At 40.1% G+C, this 24,304-nt stretch overlaps 1 protein-coding gene across 1 annotated transcript in view; it reads left to right on the top strand.

The window, feature by feature from the left end:
* nbas (NBAS subunit of NRZ tethering complex) overlaps positions 1-24,304 on the top strand; it is a 313,145-nt gene that overhangs the window by 30,858 nt on the left and 257,983 nt on the right. Inside the window, exons 10-18 of the mRNA XM_041805537.1 lie at positions 120-258; positions 349-414; positions 530-658; positions 1,037-1,100; positions 1,663-1,856; positions 5,370-5,645; positions 13,281-13,406; positions 13,741-13,892; positions 14,007-14,144. Coding sequence (XP_041661471.1) covers positions 120-258; positions 349-414; positions 530-658; positions 1,037-1,100; positions 1,663-1,856; positions 5,370-5,645; positions 13,281-13,406; positions 13,741-13,892; positions 14,007-14,144 — 1,284 coding nt within the window. The remainder of the gene's footprint in view (positions 1-119; positions 259-348; positions 415-529; positions 659-1,036; positions 1,101-1,662; positions 1,857-5,369; positions 5,646-13,280; positions 13,407-13,740; positions 13,893-14,006; positions 14,145-24,304) is intronic.

The following is a 24,304-nucleotide window of genomic DNA, read 5'->3' as shown; positions in this document are numbered from 1 at the left end:
TACCCTGGCTTGGGCCCAGGCATGAGGATGACCTCACAGTGATTACCTTATAAGCCAATAGATCCATCAGAGCACAATCACATGGGTGGTTTCCATGACTTTTTATTGTTGTTGTACAGACTGCTACTGGTGGGAGGCTGTGAGTCAGGGGATGACAGCACATCCAAGGCCTCATGCTGCGGGATTACAGCCTGGAGGACTCTGTCTGGCTCGCCTCACTATAAGCAGGTCACAAGCTATGAAGACGACATCAACCCGGTGAGAGAAATAAACAAACACATACTTTAATAAACAAATCAATCATAAATATCTTTCACTTACATTTCATCTTATATCTTGTGTGTCCAGAACCAGAAAAGAGGTTTCCTCAAGATGCCCAGCTTCAGATTCTTCTCCAGACATGGAGATGAAAAGGTAACAACTCTCTCCTCTCCATTGTCCTCAACTATAATTAAAAGCTTAATAGGAAGCATTTGGCAAGCACACAGTTGTTTGAAAAAAATCATTGTCCTGCGTTTATGGCGTCCAGGACGGTGTGTTCCGCATGAGTCTGAGCCCTGATGGCACCCTGTTGGCTGTCATCCACTTCTCTGGACGTCTGTCCCTCTGGGACGTACCGTCTCTCAAACAGAGGGCCTCCTGGAGCCAAGACCAGCAGGTACACAAAAGCTCTAAGCCGCTTGTGTTGAATTGTGTGTCTATGTAAGCATGCATGATTTAGCTAATGCTGAGTAAACCTTTGTGCATTGCGGCTGTGTGTAATTTTTTTGTACATGAGCTGCTTGACTGGCTGTAGTAATATAATCTCTCTCTGGCCAAAGCATGCTAGTGTTTGTGTTGCCATTAAACAGTAAGTGATATGGATTAGTTTGAACTTATACTATGGGTATGTTTCGCCGATTTACAGCCTGTGTGTTTATGTTCTGCTTCATCGCCGCTGTGTGTGCTGAGAGTGTAAACAGGGTTAGCAGATTAATTTCCACCCCTCCCTCTCCTCTTCTTCTCTTCCTCTTTGGTCCTTTGGTCCGCCCTGCAGCCAGGATTTGAGGAGATCAACCCAGAGTGGAAGACATCGCTGGAGAGGAGGAAGAAAATAAAAGGTAGTTTGACCCAAGGGGCTCAAAGAGAGTCGACTTTGTTGCTGACACGGCGGTGCATGCCGGATTCAATTAAATGATCTTTGACATGTCTTATTCACTGAGTTCTACACTTATTTACACGTACAAGCATACAGTGAACGCCAAGGCAAGAAAATATTTGCCTCCTTCAGTGTGTCCAATTTTTAAGTGTGCCTTTCTGTGCTTGTGTAACTGCCTGTATGTGTAGGTGTGTGCTTGTACAGTCTGTTTTTCTTTCTTTTTTTTTTTTTTTTTTTTTTTTGACAGTTTTGGGCCAGTAGTGATGGCAGCTGTGACAGCTTGTGTAAGCAATAATCTGTGCGAGTCTTCATCCCATGCATGACAAGTGATAGAGATGCCCACTTGTATAAAATAAATCTCAGGGGAGGAAATCCATTCAGAAAAAGTTTAGAAATAAAAGAGTAAGATTCATGAAAGTGGGATTGATGACTAACTAAATGAAATAAAACAAGCTTTGCTGCATCCTCCTACTCATTTGTAAAACTTAGTAAAGGGCTTTATGTCTTTTCTGTATTTGTCCCAGATAAGGAGCAGTACTATCCGCTTGTGGATGTGAGCTGGTGGAGCGACAATGTGCTGATCCTGGCTCGCTGCTCAGGCTCGGTCACCGTCTCCTCCGTCAGGACGCTGCGCAACCTGCTGGGAAAATCCTGTGAGTGGTTCGAGCCATCACCTCGAGTCACTGCGGCACATGACGGGGGCTTCCTCAGCCTGGAGGTAAATGTCAAGGCAGTGGTGTGTATGAGCCAGCATGCATGTGTGGTTAACTACACACAGACAGCAAGCCTGTAAGCTATGGAATGATCTCTAATGCTCATGTTTGCATCTTTCAGCAGTAGTTCTTATGTAATTGATCCTGGCTTTCAGGCTTATAAAGGCAGTTTATAGAACAAAAGACAATACGTCTTTTTATCAACTTTTCTTAAGCGCCTCTTCAGTTCAAGGTCAAAACAGTCTAGAGGCTGGCCCAGCATGAATCTTAATTATTTAAAGCTCCTGTAAAGACCTTTTTCTCTGGTTATAAAATGGCCTGAAAGGTATATTGATGCCTTTTTATAGTCTCCAGATGCACATGGTCATCAGAAAAAGGACAGTTATGGTTCATTCTGAAAGTTTTCAGACCCCCTTCACTTTTTTTGGAATTTTGTTACATTGCATTCTAATGCTACAATTGAAAAATCAACTTTTTTTTCATTAATCTACACTCTGTACCCTATCATGAAAATTAAAGCAGAATCTTGAAGGTTTTTGCAAATTTTTTAAAACAAAAGACTGAAATATTACATTAACATGAGCATCAAGACTATTTACCAGAGCATTTGAAATTAAGGTCAAGTTCCTTAACCTGGCACGTCAGATGGATGTGTTTCACACATCCATCTGGAAAACCACTCATAGACAGCGATTGGGAAAGGGTAGAGCCTTTAAAAAAAACTCGGAAGGTGATTGGATGAACGTTCTATCTGTCACATCTTTACAGGCCAATCAGAGCAACAAAACATGTGACGCTATCGCTAATTTTGAGAAGGAAAACAACTCAATGCTGTTCTTTGTTCTTTTTTTAACGAAGAAATGTCATGAAGTTCTGATAAAATTGGCACTTTAGCAGCATCCATGATAATGTCTTCAACCATAATTGCACCAGCCTCTTGTTGCTGCTTGTTTACGTCATGACTCTGCTGCAACCAAAAGTACTGCCCCTCAATGCAGATTGGTTCTATCACTTTCTAACTGGGCCCAAACAGTTCAGACGGGAGCTTTGCAAGACGGATTTGCCAGTGAAAAACACAAAAATGGGTGTGTCCATCTGCTTTGAAAGGATACAAGTTCCTTCCATTTCTCTCAATCTTTGCTGAGATGTTCCTACACCTTCACTTGAGTCCACCTGTGGTTAATTAAATGGACTAGACATTATTTGTAAAGGCATAGGCCTCTCTGTAGAGGGCCTCGTGGCTGACAAAGCATATCTGAGCAAAAATCAAGCCATAAGGTCAAAGGAACTGCCTGCAGGGCTCAGAAACATGATTGCTGCAAGCCAAAGATCTAGGGAAAGCTAAAAACATTCTACTGCACTGAAGATTCCATGGAGCACAGTGGCCAGAAAATCACAGTGCACCACCACGTCTCTTCCAAGAGCTTGTCGTCCAGCCAAACAGAGCGGTTGGGGGGAAAAGGACCTTAGTTAGAGAGGCAACCATCACTGCAGCCCTCCACCAATCTGGGCTTACTGGCAGAGTGGGTAGACAGAAGCCTCTACTCAGTGCTAAATGCATGAAAGCCCACTTGGCTTTCACTCAGAGTTTTCTGCAAACTCTGATTCGACTTTCTTGTGCTTTGCACTGAGATGAGGCTTCCATCCAGCAAATCTGCCATAAGCCTAGATTGCTGGAGGGCTGCAGTAATGTTTGTCCGTCTGGAACTTTGTCCCATCTCCACACAGGATCTCTGGAGTTCAGTCAAACTGACCTTCAGCCTCTTAGTCACTTCTCTTGACCAGCTCTTGGAGGAGTCCTGGATGTGCCAAACGTCTGTTGTATAGGCCACTATGCTCTTGGGAACCTTCAATATAGCAGGTTTTTGTAGCCGTCCCCAGATCCGTGCTTTGCAACAATTTTGTCTCTGATATGCATTGTCAGCTGTGAGGTCTTAGTGCAAACTGGTAGGCAGATCTATATAGAAAAGGAATCCAGAAGTGCTGCTGGAGGGCTATATTTGACCAAAAATGTTGAAATTAAGCCACAAAGTCAGTGAATTTGCAGTTTTCTTGGTTGTTCACAATTATGCTGATTCTGAGTTTATGTTTCTTGTAAACAAAACTGCACATGAGATGTATTACAGCATGATGACGGGTGGTACAAGGCGTAGCTGTGTCCAGACCTGCTTGAGTTTGAGCAGTGTGAGTGTAAGCCAGCAGGGGAGGGGGGACAACCATGTTTTGGCACAGTAGGGGGCAACTGGGCCTTGTGTAAGTATGCCAAAATAAAATTGTCCACAGAGGGTGCCAACATAAACCAGAATTTCCCCTAGTACCTTTAACACGTGCATGTGTATGCCTCTGTACATTGTGAAAGTGTGTGATGATGAAACATGTATCCCTTCTTCTTTATCCCCCAGCAAAGAGCATGATCTCCCATCACACTCCTCTTATATTTTATCCCTTTGCCTTTTTCTTTTTTTATCTGATTGCAAAGAGAAAAAGTGAGAGAGAGGGGGAAAGAGAGGCATTTCTTCACAAGCCAGCTGCCAACTTTTTGGAAAGGTTTCATCAGCCTGCTTGAGCATGGAGTGGGGGAAGGGTTGTGTGTGTAGCTGCTACACAGCTGAGGGCTTGCATGCAGAGAAATGTTTCTTAAAATTACCTTGAACATGAATAAGCTTGTTGTGCATTTATGCTTTCACAGATGCGGAATAACATGACCTTGTATGTTTATGATGATGCCATGCGTTCATCCTGTTAGCGATGAGATGGGGTCATGTATTAGAGCAGCACTTTGAAGGCTTGCTCCTCCATTGATTAAAGCGCTTAACATTTTACAGGTGCTAAATGTTTCATAAACCCTGGCTGGGTGCAGAGCTCAGCTGGAGGGTGTTAGCATTTTTCTCCAGCAAGCTAGAACGCGGGGGGGGGGGGTCATTACCGAATATGAGGACTGATGAAAAATGAGCGAATAAGGCAATCAGAAAACTACAGAACAGAGCAGAAAAGTTAAGACAAAGTTCTGTGGGCAGCTTAGATTTAGATTTCCTATCGAGCAGTGTGACCTTGCTGTTGTCAGGCAGCCTGCTGATCCGGCACAAGGCCGTTAAATTAACTGTGTTTACTCGCTTAAGCACAGCTAGATGTAAAGAGTGCTGCATTCATTCCATGCTTCATTTTTCATTCATCACCTCCTGCTGGCAAAGAAGTGTCCACACTCAGCATCAAACAGTCTACAGCTGTAAATCTGACAGTCTCAATCATGGAGAATAGGCGTTCTTCTGTTATGCAGTCCCTTTTTTATGATACGAGCTGACAAAACAGATGTACTTTATGTAAGAAGACAGCTGTGGCAATAAGATCTCTTTGAAACCATATGTTAGCAGTATAATAAAATTAATGTTTAAATCACTTGTGTATTTGTTTCGTCTCTTGTAAATAAATGCTCTAGCGCACCTTTATTTTTTAATCCTTCCTCTGTCGTTTTTGTCTCCATGCTGTTTTTTATGCTGATTTTTTTCTGTCTTCCACAGTGCGAGGTGAAGCTGGCTCAGAAGCGTGGGCGCCCAGAGAACAACCTGAGTGGAGTCGCCGGCGAGGAAGAGGAGGGCGATGATGGCGGGGACTCTGACTCAGATGAAGAGTCTTCAGCCAAAGCGCGCTACTTTGGCTACATCAAGATGGGCCTGTACTACGTGACGGAGATGGAGCGGTTCGCCCCGCCACGCAAACGCCCCCGCACCGTGATGAAGAACTACCGTCTGGTCAGCCTGAGGTCGACAACACCTGAAGAGCTGTACCAGAGAAAGGTAGAAGATCAGATCTCACGTGCATTTTATAAAATTTATTCTGACACTCTTTAAGCACTCAACTGGTGCAGCTCATTTAGAAGAGGCTTAACTTTAAATTTTGGTGCCAGAATGATCTGCCAAGGACAGAGTGCTACTCTTGGCATGTTTATTTTTAGAGGGTTAGAAGTACTGTAATTTTCAGAAAAGTGTTAGCAGATAACTTCATCCGTGTCACCATTTTGAATTTAAAATAATTCAAACTGAGCTTGAATTCATGTCAACAAATTAGTGAGAATTGAAATTGCAGATAGGGCAGCATGCTTAGTCCTCTTTATTCCTAAACTTCAATATAAGCTACTCCACTGAAGTCCTTTCTGAAGACGAGCATGATCAGGAATTGTTGGAAAGTTATGTTTTAGCTATACTTAAGGCAAATCTCTCAAGAAGAAAACCTATAAAGGTCCATCAGCTTGACAACAGGGCAGAAAGTAGAAACTTATATTTGCCGATGTTACTATATTTAGGTACTTTTTTTATGTGCACTTATACTTTTTTAGTAATTTTAAAGATGAGTAATTTTACTTTTATTTAGAGGAATATTTCAGTATTTTTGAAGATGGGCTGTATGAGGTACCTTGCAGTAAAAGTGGCATTAGCCTACAGTGATTGTACTGGCAAAGAAGCTAGGCTATACAGATGGGTACAGTTTCTCTGTGGAATTCCGTGAGATTTTGGTTAAAATGGGCCACAAAACAGTGTTGGCTTAAATGTACTCACCATCAAAAAATTTTTGCAGCATTTTTTTTTTTTGACCCAAAAAGCCTCCGTGTTTTTGTCACTATTTTGCAATTCAGGCCTTGGCCACCGTTTACATGCTCTTGAATTGCAAACCACTGCAACTTTTTATGGAACACAAAAAATGTAGGGCTGTGTCTGACGTTGTAAACAAAAGTTATAATAGCTATAGGCTATTTAAAGTGCTTTCTCTCCAACTTATTTCACTTTTTGCTCACAAATGCCTTAGATTGCATAGATTGATGAACTTTCTCTCTTAAGACTTACAGCACTTCTTTCAGCATGCCACCCATCAATATTTCTCAGCTTTACATGTTACGAATTAACCTCGGTAACATAGCTCTCATTTTGAAATGTGTCACTCAATATGAAGTGATCACAAAAGCTACAAGTGAACACAGAGGACTGTTGAGCCACATCACAACCGTCTATAATTAATAGAGTGCAGAATAATATTGATAACATCAGCTTCATCAACTAATAAAAAAAACTAATACTCAACATAATACTTATTTTTAACATACTTAATACTTAACATCCCTCTCTTTAGCAACAACAGGGCTCATCTTTCTCTAATCTGCTGCAGTTACACTGCAGTGCAAGTAGAGTTCATGCACTAGTTTACTGATCATGGATGGGGATCTAATTCATCCATCCATTTTCTACATCGCCAATGCCTGCTGGGGTTGCGGGGAGCTGGAGTCTGTCTGTAGCTGTTATGGGGTGAGAGGCAGGGCACCCACTGGACTGGTCAACAGCAGGGCTGACAAACAACAAGAAAAACTCACACCTATGGCCAATTTAGAGTCACCAATTCACCTAACACTGCAGACACACAAACTCCACACAGAAAGGCCCTGACAAAGTTCAGAACCAGGACCCTTCGTGCTGTGAGTCAACAGCCCTAACCAAGTAGCCCCAGACTGAATGTAGTTAAAATAAAAAAAAAGAAATGTATATAAAAAATAGGCACTCTTGGGCACAAGTACAGTCTGATGGAAACCCTGGCTGTGTACATAAAAGCTCACCTTGAAAACACAAGCTGCAGTTCATTGCCCTTTGAGTGTAATTTAAAAACAAGGATGTGCATCAAGTTATTTATTGCTGATGTCATGCAGCACCTCAACATTTTTAGTCAGAAATGTCAGTGAGTTAGAGTAAATCACAGACTTTACTTACTGTCAGTGCACGCACCAAACACGGACGTCAGGGGTAATTCATAAATCACCACAGGTTCCCGATAATACTAATCCTGTTCAGAAATGTCTGCATGGTGACCTTACGACAATACGGTTCTATGTTTTTTTTCCTCTTGTATAGTAAGGAAACTAAGAGATTTAAAGGCCAGCTGTGATACCCTTACCTTATGTGCACACTGAGATTTGTTAAAAGTACATTTAATTTTACTTTTTTCATCAATAAGTATTACTAATTTGATACTTAAACAAAGATAGGCTATGACCTTTGATTTATTTTGGGAAAAAGAGACATAAAAATCAGTGTAAAAATAGACATTTAACACCCCCATATAGCTGAAATGGAAATATCCTTGTTTCATAACTTGGCATTTGACTGAGAGATTGGCAGTTGACTGAGGCTCCTTTAAACAAATCAATACTTGAGTGTTTGCAGTCACCCTTACAAAAATCAGAGTACAAAATTAAGTTTTAAAATTAAGCAGAAATCTTTGCTCTGGGACGTTGTAGGAGGGTCAATTGAATGTGCCAAACACATGCCCACTCATGGGAAAGTTTTGCCTTTCTTAACCATCAGAAAAATGTCTTTGACCTACTGATAGAGTCCTGCAGGGAAGAAGTATTTTGAAGGCCATGCAAGAAATAAGCATCACACAAGTTCCATCAACCAGAAGCCTGTGGGTTTTTTTCAATTGGTGTTTGGATTACTGCCGAGAATAATCTCTCTGGTGAGAAAAAAGTTTATGGCGCTCACGTGTTTTGTGAGATAATCCTCTACTTTATCACTATTTTGAAGTGTAAACTTAAGAGAAGTAAAAAGTCAGTGTTAGGCTGGAAAGGAAATAGATTAAAGTCTATTAATTACCACTAAGCTTCCAACTTTTATTTGGTGCTTTTACTTCTATAAGGTTGTCTTCTAATGGCCAGATCAGACTACACAAATTTAGCAAGATTTTGACTGGTCTGCATCATTGCATCAATGAAAATCAGGAATTTCTTTGAATAGTAGGGATAAATGTGAGCTGGATTGAGCTGGATGATCTTTGGTTAAAATTTTTGGATCACCTTTACAACATCCTTTCTTTCATTCTATTACCTCTTAAACAACAGGGCCCACTCGATTAATTTTCCTCATCATTTGGGGCCCCACTTCACTAGCCCCATAGCAGCATCTCCAACTTAAATTTTCACTTTATCCAAATACTTTGACAGAAAAAATGCTAGCTTTTTGGCATGATAACATTCACACTATCTAAATCCTGCCTCAGAGACCCTCTGACATTACTCTTTAGGCTTTGAATAATAGCCGGTTGGTCTGTTTGGTGCTTAAGTGTTCACAAACTGCCTAAAAAGTCATATCACATTATTATTTTAAAACATTTACATAATTGGTTTGACCTTTTTGCACAACTTCTTTCATCACATAGTTGATGTTTCTTTTGTGGTGTGTTAAAGCCTATAGGAGTCCTCAGGATTCCACAAACAGGATTAAGTCATATTTCTGTGACTGTTTACTTATTCATTTTGTCACACATTAAAAAAATCTTATGTGCTTAAGTGAAAAAAGCTTTCGTCAGTGTTTATGTTTGTATTTGAATGTTCTTTCAGCTCTGCAATCTAAACAAAAATACCAGAGCTGACATGCGGTTTCTCTGACTCACTGAGTAGTATGAATTCATTCTGGCAGTAAAATTGATATTACCTATTTAATATGCCAAAGATACTCCATTTCTAATTATGCCTTTTATATGGCATTTATCATATTCAGACTGATACATGAGTCACATTAAGAGCAGCTGTCAATTGTCTTCAATGGTGGATATCACATTTACCATGAAATTCTTCATTTCTTCTCACCACTTAATTTAGCAGCAGCCGAAGGATGTTATATGAATCCGTGTGGTCATTGACTGAATTATAACGGCCTGATCTGCAAAATTGGTTTCCGACTAAATGAATCCTGTGCCAGCCCACTGAAGTGCGATTGTTTTGTTGGCTCGGCTCCAGAGTGCTGTTGAGGAGAAATGAAAACCAAGCAAGATGTTCATTCTGCTTTAAGGCTATTTTCTCAGTCCCGGGGGTTTTCTCTGAAATGCTAATTGCTGTGTTAGAAATATAGCTGTTGTTGCCACTCGCTACAAATTGCAAGCAAAGACAACAACATGCTCGATCATAAAGCACAGTATCGGCTCTCAGTGGTCCCAAGTTTGAGCACGGTTCATCAGTCATTTTTATGGCCCATCATCTACTTCCTTCTTCATCATTGTCATCATCATTAGATGCCATTAGTCATCTCCATCAGTCCTAACAGTGGCGACTTACAAAGTCATATATCATTATTATCTCTTTGTAACATTCAGTACCCGCGGCACTCACCCAGCTGCTGTTTTTCTCATGTTTGAATTGTTCTTTTTTTTTCTTTTATTCACATGTAGCACATGTAGGTGTGTGTGTGCAGGGAAGGAGAGAGTCTGTCTGCATTATGTATATGTGTATGAAGGTTGGCGCTTACTTATCCATGCCTGTTGTGTGTAAAAGCCTGCATATTGCTTATTCTATATTGACATTTCCACCTGAAGGCTTTGCACACTCACAGCTCCACATTCATTCACACAGAGAGCTGTCAGGCTGCCCTGACCTCCTCTCAGAAATTCAACCACTCTGGGTTTGTAGTCCAATTGAAACTGTACAGGCCACTACGAATGATTCGGGGTTATTTCCTCAAGTCAGCCCCTTCATGTTTTGAGGAGTTTGATGATGCGTTTGGTAGCGTAACCCTGCCTGCATAAGTAGCACACTGGCAGGGCTGCTCACAGTTTTATTAGCCAATTCCAGAGAGAAAAGAAGCAGTTTTTGATGTCCTCCTACGTGAGGTTTAACTGTGTGGGGTTCTTATTGCCCTCGAGGAATCACAGTCTGGCTAATGTGTTGCTTTGTACTCCTACACAGAGAAAGAGATGGCTATGCTTTGAGTGTGTGATTGTGTGTGTCAGTCAATACACTCACACATGTACTTTCACACATTTAGTTGGCTAGCATAAACAAAGGTGTCTCAGGGTGAGATATTGATATGACATAGAACTGCTGTAGCATCATTAAGTGTTTATATTCAAAACATTTCAGTTTAAAACAAATACTACGACCACTACTGCAACTACTGCTGTGGGTGTGGATTGTATCACAGTCTTACAGTGTTTGCAGCTTTCGGAGGTTTCACTTAAGAAAGGATCTGGTTCTGGGAGATATCAGTCTGCTAAGCTCAAATCAGTCAAACTTTATCTTTACAGCACTTTTTAAACAAATCAGTGAAGCATAAAGTCTGCACAAACAAGCAAATAGATAAAAGAAAACATGGCTGCATCCCACCCAGGCCTGTCCACAGAGTTTGCTGGGCCATCCCTGGGAATGGGCCCTCCAGAGTTGTGAGTTGTTGATAATAATGCATGTGTGTTGGATCAGTAGCATTGATGCTAGCATCCTGGCTAATAGTTCTTTTTGGATTGGCCATTATTGGGGCTGTGCTAATTTTTATCCTATTTCACCACTTTTTAACCCATTTTTGCCACTTTTTGTTTTGTTTGCCCAAAACTGCCATTTTTTCCACTTTCACCCATTTTGCCACTCATAATCAATTTTGGCAACTTTTTGTTCTTATTTGCCACTTCTTTTTGACATTTTAACCAATTTTTCTGCCTTTCACCCATTTTTGCATCTACTTTTTGTCACATTTAACCCATTGTTGCAGCTTTTGCCCTTTTTTCCACTTCTTTCTATTGTTTATTCTTTTAATAAAAGTTGTCTTCTACTTTATTTCTGGCATCCTAGCGTTTGTGCACATCAGGGCTTTACCCTTACTGCGACTTCTTTTTCCACATTGGCCACCTTTTTGCCACCTTTGGTCCATATTTGCTGCTCTTCACCCATTTTGACCTTGTCTTTTTGCCTTCTTAACGCATTTTCTGCTTTTTGACCATTTTTTCTACTTCTTAGCCACTTTTTTTTAATCTCTTTTATTAAGTTTTCTATTTCTTTTTTATAGAGGTTGTCTTCGACTTTATTTTTGGCACCCTGATGTTTATGCACATCATGGCTTCGTTCTGAAGTCTGATGTTTCTGCATCTCGGGATCTTCAAGTTTCCCTTCCTATGAAAATACTGATACCTGGAAGAAGGCTTCTCTAAACTGAGAAAAACCCTAAAGGGACACTACAGGGATACCAAACGGAATTTTGAAATACACTACTGGGGAAAAAAAGTACTGACTGATGATATTTAGCTATCTTTGGCTAACATTCCTTTGCTGCTAGCTCTTACAATTTGCTGCTTTGGACTATGAAAATTTAACAGGAACCATCAAGCTTAATATCCCTTTATCATATCTTCTGTTATCTTACAGAAGTAGCATGTTGGCTGACATTGAGGGTATGTCAATATGCTGTAAAAACAGCTTGCATGGCTTCTAGCTGGTTTTACTATTGAGATTTTCTTTAGCCTAGACTTGATATTTAGGGAATTTTAGCATGCTAGCATGCTAACATGAAGTAGTTTGTTCACTTGTTAGGTTCCCCTTTAGCTGTACCCTGAACCACAGCTGGATTTCTGGGGTATATATTAAAAGGCATTTTTTCAGGCATATAAAATAAACATTTAGAAACATAATGTTGCAACATAGTCCACTCAGTCTATTTCATTTAGAAGAGGACATTAACATATACATATTATATTAAATGTTACACTTTACAGTTAAAATGAATCAAACATAATAGAATTAACTATAAGACTGTGTTTGAAGCATAAGCACTTATGTATGTGCTCAGTATCATACAAATATGATGCTGATTCCTCATGATGCTCAGGATTTTAACAGCCCAAAGTATCAGCTAGGCTGTTACATTTTCTTCTTGTAACTCTTTTTCTTTCATTTATATCAAGTCATAATATCTGGCTCTTGATTATTCTTTCGTTAGTTTTTTTCTTTGCCCCTCTTTCTTTCTTTCTTTCTTTCTTTCTTTCTTTCTAATAATCAAAAATATTTCATACTAATTCAGCTGCTCTCCTTGTCCCTCAGTAGCATGCACAATGCAGACTGTTTCAATCGGACGAGGCAACACAGACTGAAATCTTTATAAGAGAGCTGTTTTTGATCCAGGTTTTGGTATTCAGAGTGCATACTTGAGATTTTAAAAATATCAAAGCGTGTACACAGGTTTATTGGAGACCTTGGATTCTTTGTCATTTACTGTGATTAAAACGAACTTCCCCTACCAGTGATTTTATATTTTACTAGATATTGCTTTAAATACCATGCAGTTTGAAGTAATTTGATTTTTCTAATCATTTAATTCTGTTCAGGAACACAGTGCATGATGATTGAATCAGTTCCCATGGGAAAATAATAAGATATTAAAAAACATTAAAATACCCGACAGAACATGGAATGAATAAATGCACCCAGCATTAATATAAAGGTAGTAAATGCAGCGTTTCTAAATTGGTGTTGTCTGCTCAACACATTTCTGAACTATTTTTAAAAAATGTTATTTTGTTTGAATTGTATATGTTTGTTTTAATGCTGTCTGGCCTGGAGGTTAGGGAAAACATACATTAGCGTTGATCTTACTCACATAATGTGTTTGTTTTGTTCACATTTGCTTATTTCACAGATTGACAATGAAGAATATGGCGAAGCTCTGTCTCTAGCCCAAGCATATAATCTTGATTCAGACCTCGTCTACCAGAGACAGTGGAGGAAGAGTACCGTCAGTATTGCCTCGATACAAGATTATCTGGTAAGAGATAGAGGAAGTAAAAGGGAGAGATTCTAGGAAATGAAGAAAGGAGGAGGACTGATGATACTGAGGAGAGAGAGACAAGGAATTGTATCAGGGTGGTTATCACAGAGTATTGGATTTCTGGTTTAAAATCCGCTGTATATTTGTGAGGGTGGGTAGGGGTACAGCACATGCTTAAGTGCAGTATGACCCCCTGACTCTATTTCATGCATCGTTTTTACCAATTTGTTGCAAATTTTCACACCCTTCCTTCCTAATTTTGTATCTAATTTTCTTCCATCATTTCTTCTGAACTCTTTCCTGGTGCTTCATATCCCTACATCCCACCCAGAGCAAGATCTGTAAGCGCTCATGGGTGCTGCATGAGTGTGTGGAGCGCGTCCCTGAGAATGTTGATGCTGCCAAGGAGCTGCTGATGTACGGCCTTAAGGGGACTGACCTCGAGGCCCTCATAGCTATTGGAAACAGGGAAGATGGGGGCAGGTATGGAAAACACAGCCATCTGAAAATACACTGAAGTGTCATCTGTCTACCATATTTTGTCTTCCATATTTTCTTTTTAGCTACAGCGTGTTAAATTCCCTTGCTACTCTCTAGGTTTATCATGCCAGGCGACGTCGACCTTGACGACCTTCCCTACGAAGACATGCTGTCAGACGATGCAGAGCTGGAGATGAAGAAGGAGAGGGAGAGCAGGAAGAGACGAGAGCTGCTGGCCAAGGTCGACTTCAGCAGGTATACAAACGCTCACACTGTTGGTTTAGTCTGCTCACTTATTCAGTCAGACAGCAGAGATAAAGGCAGAAAGTCACAGCAGGCAGAAACGCTGCCAATGTTGTGAATATACTGAGACGAGAGCATTTATTTGAACAAAATCAGCTAGGCCAGGAAGTCTAGCAGAGGCTGTCCTTCAGCTGGAGGACCCAGGAAATGTTGGTAAGAAAGTGCTTCAGTAATACATCCTCACACAACTGATGCCTGCATTTAACCAAAAAAGCCTTCTACGTCTCAATCAGGATGTCGGTCTGTTCAGAGCTGTTGTTCCACCATGAATCTTTATGTGGTAAGCATCGTCTTAATAGCTGCATTAGGGGCGTTTTTACATTAGGCGTGATTGTGCCAGCCCCCCTTTTTTTGCTTTTCTGCTTACACATTAGTGACATAGTTGACATCATTCAACAAACACTTGAAACTGAATCATGGTGTTCATGTGTTTCTTTTAATGACAGCTGATGTAACATATAACAACTGAACAGTTATTTGGACTGTACATTGAACTAAACATCAGAACATTTCTTTTTATGACAGTTATCCACAAAATATCTGTCCGTCCGTCCATAAATACTGCGTGGGGGAGTGGGGCGTCTCCCCAGTATGATGGTAGGGGAAACACTGATGAGTCAGTAGTGATGATTGTGAGTTGAGCTTATATGATTTGTGAATCTGCCAAGAAGAGATAACTATGTCAACCACTTTTATAGCTGGACAATGGAGACCATCTCGAAGACTCATATTGATGTTTTGAGAGCCCAACAATCAGTGAATCTTTTCCCATAACTGAAACTGTAAAAAAGTTGGGGGACTGTCTAAAATGTACACAAAAACAGAATGCAAGGGCACGCATATGGCCTTGCGGTCTAAGGCGCTTCCCATGTACTCAGATGGCCCGGGTTAGAATCTGACCTGTGGCCCTTAACCGCATGTCTCTCCCCACCCTCTCCCATTTCCAGCTCTATCTACTGTCTTCCTCTATCAAATGAAGGCACGAAAAGCCCAAAATAAATCTTGAAAAAAAAAAACCAAAACAAACAGAATGCAATTATTTGCGAATCTCATAAACACAGATTTTATTCACAATAGAACATAAACAACATATTATCTGCTTTAACTGAGACATTTTACCATATCTTGAAAAATACTGGCTGATTTTGAGTTTGATGGCAACAACACATCTCAAAAAAAGTCAGGAAAGGGCAACAAAAGGCTAGAAAAGTAAGTGGTACTAATGAAAAATAGTTGGAGGAGCATTTTGCAATTAATTAGGTTAATTGTAAACAGGTTATTTAAATGACTAGATATTAAGGGAGCATAAGGAGCAAAGTAAAGATGAGCAGAGGGTCATCAATCTGTGACAAACTGCGTCAAAATATTGTGGAACAATTTCAGAAGAATGTTCTTCACTGTAAATGGCAAAGACTTTGAATTTTTAACCATCAACAGTACACTCTATCATCAAGAGGTTCAGAGAATCTGGAGAAAACCCCTTTGCACAGGGGACAAAACTGGTGATCATGGGGCCCTCAGTTGATGCTGCTTTATAAACAGGCTTGATTCTGTACTGAAAATCACTGCACGGGCTCAGGAGCACTTCCAGAAATCATTGTTTTTCAACATGATTTGCTGTGCTTTCCACAACTGCACTTATAGGCTGTATCATGCAAAGAAGACGCTGTATGTGAACACAATCCAGACATGCTGCCATCTTCTCTGGGCCAAAGCTCATTTTAATGGACTGAGGCAAAATGGAAAACTGTTCTGTGGTTGTTTTCATTCAAAATTTGAAAATTTGAAACCATGGATGCCATGTCCTGTGGACTAATGAGGAGAGGAACCATCCAGCTTGTTATCAGTGCACATTTCAAAAGCTTAAATCTCTGATGGTATGGGGTGGCATTAATGTCTATAGTGTGAGCATCTTACACATCTGGAAAGGCACTATCAATTTTGAAAAGTAAAGAGGTTTTAGATCAACATACACTCCCATCCAGACAATGTCTCTTTCAGGGAAGACCTTGCATATTTCAGCACGACATTCTGCATCCATCACAACAGCGTGGCTTCACAGTAGAAAAGTCAGGGTGCTGAACCTTTCACCAATAGAAAACATTTGGAGCATCATAAAAGGAAAACTTTTGCAATGAAGACCAGGACTGTTGAGCAGGTAGGGTCCTACATCAGACAAGAATGGGACAACATTCCTCTCCCAAAGCTCCAGTAGCTGGTCCTCTGTGAAAATAGGAGGGTATGCAACACATGGCCCTGTTCCTAATTTTTTTAAGATGTGTTGCTTGCATCAAATTTGAAATGGACTCTTATTTTTCATGAAATGGTCAAATGTCTCAGTTTTAACAGCTGATATGTTGTTTAATTGTTAGGTTGAACAAGGTTATCTTTTGCCTTTATGGGCCCTCTTTACAGCTAGGCCTGGAAAGCTTCCCCCCCACCCCCCCCCATGGGCAACCCCGCTTGGGACTACCTCTGCAAGTGAGCATGTTTGAGCCTCATAGAGCAACCAGCATAGCATTATTGTAAACACATCTTAGACACATTTCTGGAAGCTGTTTGTACAGTAATTCATTAAACTTCAAGAAAGCATCGCCAGAATTTACCACCGTCTTCACTCTCAGTAGCAGTTGTTGTGTGGGAGGTAAAATCCCACTGACAGGGACCTGATGCTGACCCGTGTGAGTCGCCATGTCTGCAGGTTTCTGCCAACTGTTTAGAGAGCTTCAGTTAAATCATTCCTATTCTTTCTGTCTGGGTTCAAAGACTGCATTTTGGTGTGCTGAGTAATAAAGAAAAAGGAGAGAATGTGGCAGAGGTGCTTAAGGTGAAGACGAGCAAAGCGCAAGGTAAATGAGGAAAGAAAGCTGCCAAATGTAACACTGATTGTTTGATTAGGTGGCAACAGGAGAGCAGATCATAAAGGTGGGGACATTAATGAGGATAAGGGAGGGAGAGAGAGGGCTAGTGGAGATTAGTGGGTAATCTGCTGGAGGTAATTTATGCCTTTGTTGTTGAGTGCCCAGGGAAAGACTAATGAAAAAGCCTTTAGTGATCACTAATCACCTCTTATGCACACACACATGCATGCGAATGCTCTCACCCATGTATCATGAAACACTCTTAAGCTTAGTCCATGCACATTACACACATCTGTGAAGGTAAACTCAAGTTAATGATGCGCATTTAAAATTCATATCCCTACCGTGTTTATGCAAGCAAGCATTGTGCAGAAAAATATTTCAAGCTTCAGTAACTGGACTGTGCTGTGTCTGTTTTTTTCTCTCACCTTAGACAGTTAACCACTAAGCCTCCAGCCTGCATCTGAATGAGGATGACTACATCAGAGATGCTGTTATATTGGGCTTCTGTAATATCACCTCCTTAGTTCCCTTCCCTGTTTTCTTATTTTGTCCTTTTGCCCATTTGATTTTCTTTCCCTTTAACTCATTGTGTAATAAAACTGTTTAGCTTTATTACAGGACTGCTGTCCAGGGTAGATAAAAGAAAAGATAGAGGAGATGGAAAAGACATAGGAGAGAGTGAAAAATCGATAATTTACTGACTATTAAAAAAACCATTACATTAAATCCTCATTGAATTACTTTCTTTAAATATGCCCGTTTTTCTCCTTTCTCAATATTTGCGTCAGGGAGTCTCCCAGGCTGCCGAGACAGTTGTACCCTATTTTTTAGATCTATGTGTGTCAGCGTGTGGGTTTGGGTGCAGTGAAGCCCCTCACAAATGGATCTAACCATGCTGCCTTGAGGCTTGTGGCCGAGGCCCGAGACAGATAATAATTCTCTTAATTTCTTTTTAACTACACAACCATTACAGAAATGGCTTGGTATCGATCACAGCTCCTCTTTGTACGTCTGTGTGTAAGTTTGTGTGATGCTACTGTGTAGATAAGGATTGTATTTAACTTCTGTGAGCATCTTTTGCCCCTCTATATGTTTGGAGGTTGTCTGTGTAAAACTGGCACCTAATTAACACTTCAAGTAGCTACTAGCGCTAACCTGGAGGCTACTTTAAACAGCTTTTCCTCATCATTATATGAAATTCATCCATTCAATGAAAATGTTTGTTTACTGTTTAGTAATTAAATATTATGGGGTGCACTTTTCATCAAACAGAGTCCTCAATTCAGAAAAGAAGTAATCAGTGGAGGTGGTGGTCAGAGTTTCTACTACTACAAAAGAGTCTCATGAGGCTGCAATGTTGTTAAGGTAATGGTGGGGATGGTAGGGATGGAGTTCCACATTACAGTGGGGGGGTTGTGGGGTAGAACGCAAGGCTGAAGCCAGAGGATATTCATGGTCCATTACAAGCAAGCAGCACAAATATGAGGAGATACAGCAACAGCACAGCAGCTTTCAGTTGCAGTTCCTTATACTGTAAGTCTTTGACACCCATATAAAAATGCATCATCTATTAACATCATCCCTACCTCTCTTATCATTATCTACAAACATTGAATTGAATCTTAGAGCAATACTACTTTAGTTCTATATTTTTGATAATCTTCCTATTTCATTACCATCCTAGCTGCTAAGTCTAATACTGCATTGTTCTGTTTTCTGTTTGCTATCCATAAAGTTAGCAATTTCCTACAAATTGAGTTGTCTGAGTTGTTCATCATTCCTGCTTCTTAGGGGAAGATTTTTGTTGCCTCTGTAACAGGGCTACATACTGCTAGTACTGTGCTCATAGTGATTAATTTTGGTCTTTATTTTAATATTAATGATTAACACTAGTCTATTACAACAGGCCACAATAGAGAGTACAGTCTAGACCTGCCCTCTTTGTAAAGTGTCTTGAGATAACTTTGGTTATGAATTAGTGCTATACAAAAACAGGTTGTCGATTAATTGATCGATCCAGCATTTACATGGCAAAGAGGAACACTTTTGAGTCTGTCACTGTGTGATGGCAGCTGCAACAGACTGCTACAAATATGACAATAAAGAACTTCTCTGGTTTTAAAAAACAGTTGGAAATATTTGTGGTAATGTGTTTGAAAAATATATACAACATCATTGTTGACATTTGGGTGCACAAATTCAACTTAATAAATTGTGCTCTATGCTGAATTTTTCCTAACTTTTTTCTTACCTTTAGATTAGTTGACTATTTTAAATTTAACTTAATATTTACCAACCACTTCATCCCGAGAAACATCCTTAATTCTGAAAATGCTGGGTTGAAACAACTTTTATTCACTTTTAAGGTTGCTATCGACAGCATCCGTCTAGAATAGAATCATGCTTTCAATAAAAGGAGTCAAAGCCACTTAATTGATTTCTTTTCTCTTTATAAGACGGCCATTTCACTCTCAGCCTGCGCAGCCTGTGTTTAAAAGACCCGACATAATGATGGATGTACATAATGTACATTGCTCTTGTTTCTACCCGCTGTACTCTTAGGCTATGTGTTCCTCTTGTTCTGCATTCAGTTACCCTGAAATGTAATATTACATAAAAACACAGACTTCCTCAGGACTCAGTTATTGCTTCTTATATTTTACTGCCATGCTGCAGTCTGCTGTTGTTTGTCCTGCTTGTTTTAAAACTCTTGTTTTGGCTGCATGCACACTTCAACGTTGTGGTCTCTTCTCATCAGTTTGTGTATGAATAATGAAGTATGATTTAGACGCTGCCAAGGGCCATCATAATCGCAGCTTTGACTCTGCATACAATAACAAGATGGACAATACTGCAGCTGTAGCCTGTGTGTATATGTTTGTGAAGATGACAGTGTGTAGTATGCTGCAAGGTGTTTATGTTCTTATCTGATCTGATTCAGACCTCAATCAGAAGTCTCATTTTCTCATTTTCCCCAGCAATTGGTGTTTGTGTGTGCATATGGCAGCATCTATGTGTATGTGAAGGCATGAACTGCAGTGCTTTTGTCTGTTTATGCAGTCCAGTTGCATCCCTTTGCAGTGTGATAACCACTTTTATCACACTGTTTCTGAGTGTGTGTGTTTGCCTGCTTATACTTTTAATCTGTCCAGTATGGTCATATTCATGGTTTTTGTACATACAGAGGCGATGAAGCAGTACCACCCGATTGTTAAAACTGCTGTTTGATAGCTTCAAAATACACTTGCACGCATGCACACAGACCTTGAAGTCATCACTGCCCCCCCTCTTTACATTTGACCACTTGTGCATCACTGTGTAGAAGTCTAAGGTTGTGCTCATCCCATTTGAAAGCTCACATCCTCCAGTCTCCATTCAGATGTGTCACAGTGGCTTTACTCATTCCCCTTCTTTTTTAACAACACTTCCCCCTCGAGTCGCTGTTTATTATAAAGGCGATTCAGGGAACTAATATAAACCTTTACTAAGGCACAGGCGCTCAGCCGGCCCTTCAGTTTACAGATGGGTTCCTCATTTGTATGTGTAACAGTGGACTACACACTATTTATGCTGTACTTGAGTGGAATTCAGCAGCAGGATTGGCAATTTAGAAGCAAGGGACGTGGACCTGAATCTATTCAAACATTCAGCCAGCTCTAAACTGTTGGTGGCCGGTTTCTGAAAGCCACTCCACCATGTTGTGTTTATAACATGTTAAATTTCAGTATGAAATAGCTCAATCAGCTGAAGCCTGGCCTAAATGTTTCCAATGAATCGGGGGAAATCCATAAACCTATTCAGAGTTACTGTTTCATTGTTTTTTCTCTTGGAAAATTTAAAAGGATACATACGAAAGTGCGAAAGAAATAGGTGAACTACTCACTCTGGCAGTCATGATAACATAATTTTAAACCTCGATATAATACCTGTAGAAATGATTTGATATCTATTTCTGTTTTGATATCATGGCAAAGGAAGTTGAAGTCCAAGTCGTCATTGTCAAAAATAACTTGCAAAGTCTTGCACCCTGTCTAAATTGCATGAATCTGTTGGCTGTGTTTTGGTAGTAGTTACAACTTTTGGTTATTTCATTCATCTCCTACCAAACTGTTACCTGAAACAGGCAGGCTATAGTCTTTTATTGCTTTAATCTTCTGAAGCAAACCTTACAGCTGAAAAGGGATGTAAACCTATTCTCAATCACAATTATCCTAAACATTTCATTGAGATTTTTTACAGGTTTTCCAATTTGTATAAAGACATGAGCTGGAGTAAGTTTATGAATACGTATATAATGCCTCAATGTCTGTTCTCTGACAATAAAACTGCAAAAGATCCAGTATTAATTTTTCTTTATCATATTAGCCCTTCTTTTAATATGTTGTTTCATGGCTAATAGTAAAAGCATATTTTTCTTTTGAAAAAATTGACACGGAAGCTGCTGATTCAGACTTTTAACATGAGAAGCCAAAAAAGATGATCATGCCTCATTCTGGTAAAAACATGCATGGCAAAATATATTTTCATTAAGTCGTTAAAGGAATTTAAAACTTCTACTCACGATCAATCTCAGACTAATCCCATCTTTCATATCACATTTTTAAATACCACTATTTTGCATTTAAAACTGTTTCATAAAGGGGGGCAGGTGGTTTAAGGCATGCCCTATGTACCTAGGCAGCCCGGGTTCAGATCCGGCCTGTAGCCCTTTCCCTCATGTCTCTCCTCGCTCTCCCGTCACTGTTCCCGACTCTATCTGCTGTCCTCCTCTGTCATTAAAGGCACAAAAAGCCCAAAATCAGGCTTTCAAAAATAAAACTGTTTCATATCATTTTGGGTTTTTCTACTGTCCCTACACTAAGGGTAATTGACTTCCCATATGGATACACAGCTGCTTTTATATGTAGATTGAAGACTATGACATGAACTTAATCATGGAAAAAGAAACTTCTTTTGGTTGGTAATGGAAATAAGGTGATGGTAAAAATGTACATGTTTGATATCACAAGGTGCAGATGACTTCTGACTCATCCATTACGAAGTTTTTTTTAGAATGAAATGAGACATTAAGGAGCAGTGGTCGACTAATTTTACATCACTGTAGCTGCAGGGAGATGCTAACATGGCTTATTGAAAGTGTGCTGAAAGGGACAACAAAGCATGAGAATATTTACAATTAAAAGAAATTAGTGTGCTAATTGTAGATCTTAGTTATTTTCAATCAATGTGATTAGTCTTTACAGCCCTAATTTTCATCAAACACATTTAAATTGTCCATAAATGTGTCAGCAAAAAGGTTAAAAAGACATACCCACTTTGCCCACATGGGCAAAATTGTCAGTGTCAGAATTATATTCTGACTTGACAAGCATGCATAAGGACCGTTGTGGAGTCCCTCAGGGATCTATTTTGGGTCCTTTGACACACAATACTTTGTCCAGTAAAAATCTGGCACCACCTATCTTGTCATGTCATGTCCTGTCCTGTGAAAATTCAAAGTTGGGTGTCAAAAATGTTTCAAAAGGTCTGGAATCTGGAATTCTCATTGGAACTTCCTCTGCTCTGAGCACCAGCTACATTGGGGGTGGGCAACTGGTGGCTCCTGTGTCACATGCAGCTCTCCATCTCACTGTGAAACCCTTGAGTCAATTTCAAATACCAATAATTAATAAAAACTTGAAGAAAACATAACAATATCTGCCACGAAAACATGACAACAGAAACAAATACCCTATAATCTTAATAAAAATTGATGTGGCCTTCTTGGAAACCAAAATTGTCCATCCCTGACCTACATTAATAATCTGTCCCCCAGCTGGATGTCCTATCAAATAATATTTTCACAGAGACCCACAGCCTACAGGTAAAATTTGATTCTAGCCTATCATTTAAAACCCAGGTGACAAAAGTTATGCAGTCCTGCTTTCTAGCTGAGGTCCTTTCATTCTCCTGATGATTTAAAAAAAAATCATTCATGCATTTATTTCGTCCAGACTCGACTAGTGTAGTGCTTTTTACTCCAGCATTCAAGGGCTGCAATTAATCTGCAGCATTGCTACCAGTAAGAAATGCAAGAAAATGACCACATTACAGGAGTTCTTGCTTCCCTTCGCTGGCAAGCTTTCCATTTGGTTTTAAGGTCTTGTTGCTTGTTTTTAAGACCCCATGATGCAAATGTGTTTTTTTTTACCCTCTTGCAGCTCCTAAAGCTCAACTGGTCGCAAAAGGTGACCAATCCTTTGCAGTTTGAGCTACACAGCTGTGTACTCTGCACTTTGCAACTTTTTTTTGAAAATATAGTTGTCATTGTTAAAACTTGAGGGATCACAAAGTTATTTTGGTTCAGTTTTAGCGCATCATGTTTTTTTCCCCACAAAATGTCATAGTAGTGCATCTTATGGATGTCTAGACAATTCCATTAGAGCCAAAAATGTCAGTCTGCTGGTTGCATCACCATATTGTGAAGTTAAAGTCATTAGTAAACACTGTCAGTCTGGCTTGGCTAAAAATGACTTTCACAGATTTGAGTTTCTTTTAATAAGCAGTCTCATAGTCAAAGAATAAGAAGTTAACCCAACCACATTAGGAGTGACAGATGTCTCCTTGCATCTTCTTCCTCTGTGGCCAGTTTGTTTTTATTTTAATTCATGATTAAGCCATCATGTTCAGACAGGGAACTCAGCTTTCTAACATCTTGTCTCCTCTCCCTCCTTCCTCCACTTCTCTGACTTTGCCGTGAAGAGGCAGAGCAAAGCAATAATTACCAGCAGTACGAGCACTAAGCCGCTGCTCTTTGATGTGCCAGAGAGTGTGTTGAGCCAGTGTTAATCTCTGTTAGTCTGTGTAGAGGAACCCTGATAAGGCCTGATAGCGCCCTCTGTAATGAGGGATTAGGGATTAAAGGCGGCAGTGGAAGGGTCAGCTCCCCTGTGGTCGCACTGCGGTTGATCCAGGCCCAAGTTTTTTAGGGGCACCGCTGCGCCTGTTCAGGTGTTTTCCTCGCAGATTGAACTTTTCTGCTCCTTGAGTGTGAGATGAAAAATGTTTTATTTCAGTCTGAGTGTTTGCAGCGTTGTGGTTCCTTCTCCCTGAGCACCTTGAGTGATTGAACTGTAGGTAGATTCTATACCGCCCAGTGCCTTAGTGTTTGTGGTCATCCAATTTATTTATGGTTGTGATTAAACTACATCGAAAACAGATTTGATTCCTACAGGGCAATCACTCACCTCATTGACATCCGGCATCCCA

This window comes from Cheilinus undulatus, linkage group 14, assembly GCF_018320785.1.
Source record: "Cheilinus undulatus linkage group 14, ASM1832078v1, whole genome shotgun sequence".
In the NCBI taxonomy this organism is placed as follows: domain Eukaryota; kingdom Metazoa; phylum Chordata; class Actinopteri; order Labriformes; family Labridae; genus Cheilinus; species Cheilinus undulatus.
This window is presented reverse-complemented; position numbering and strand designations above follow the sequence as displayed.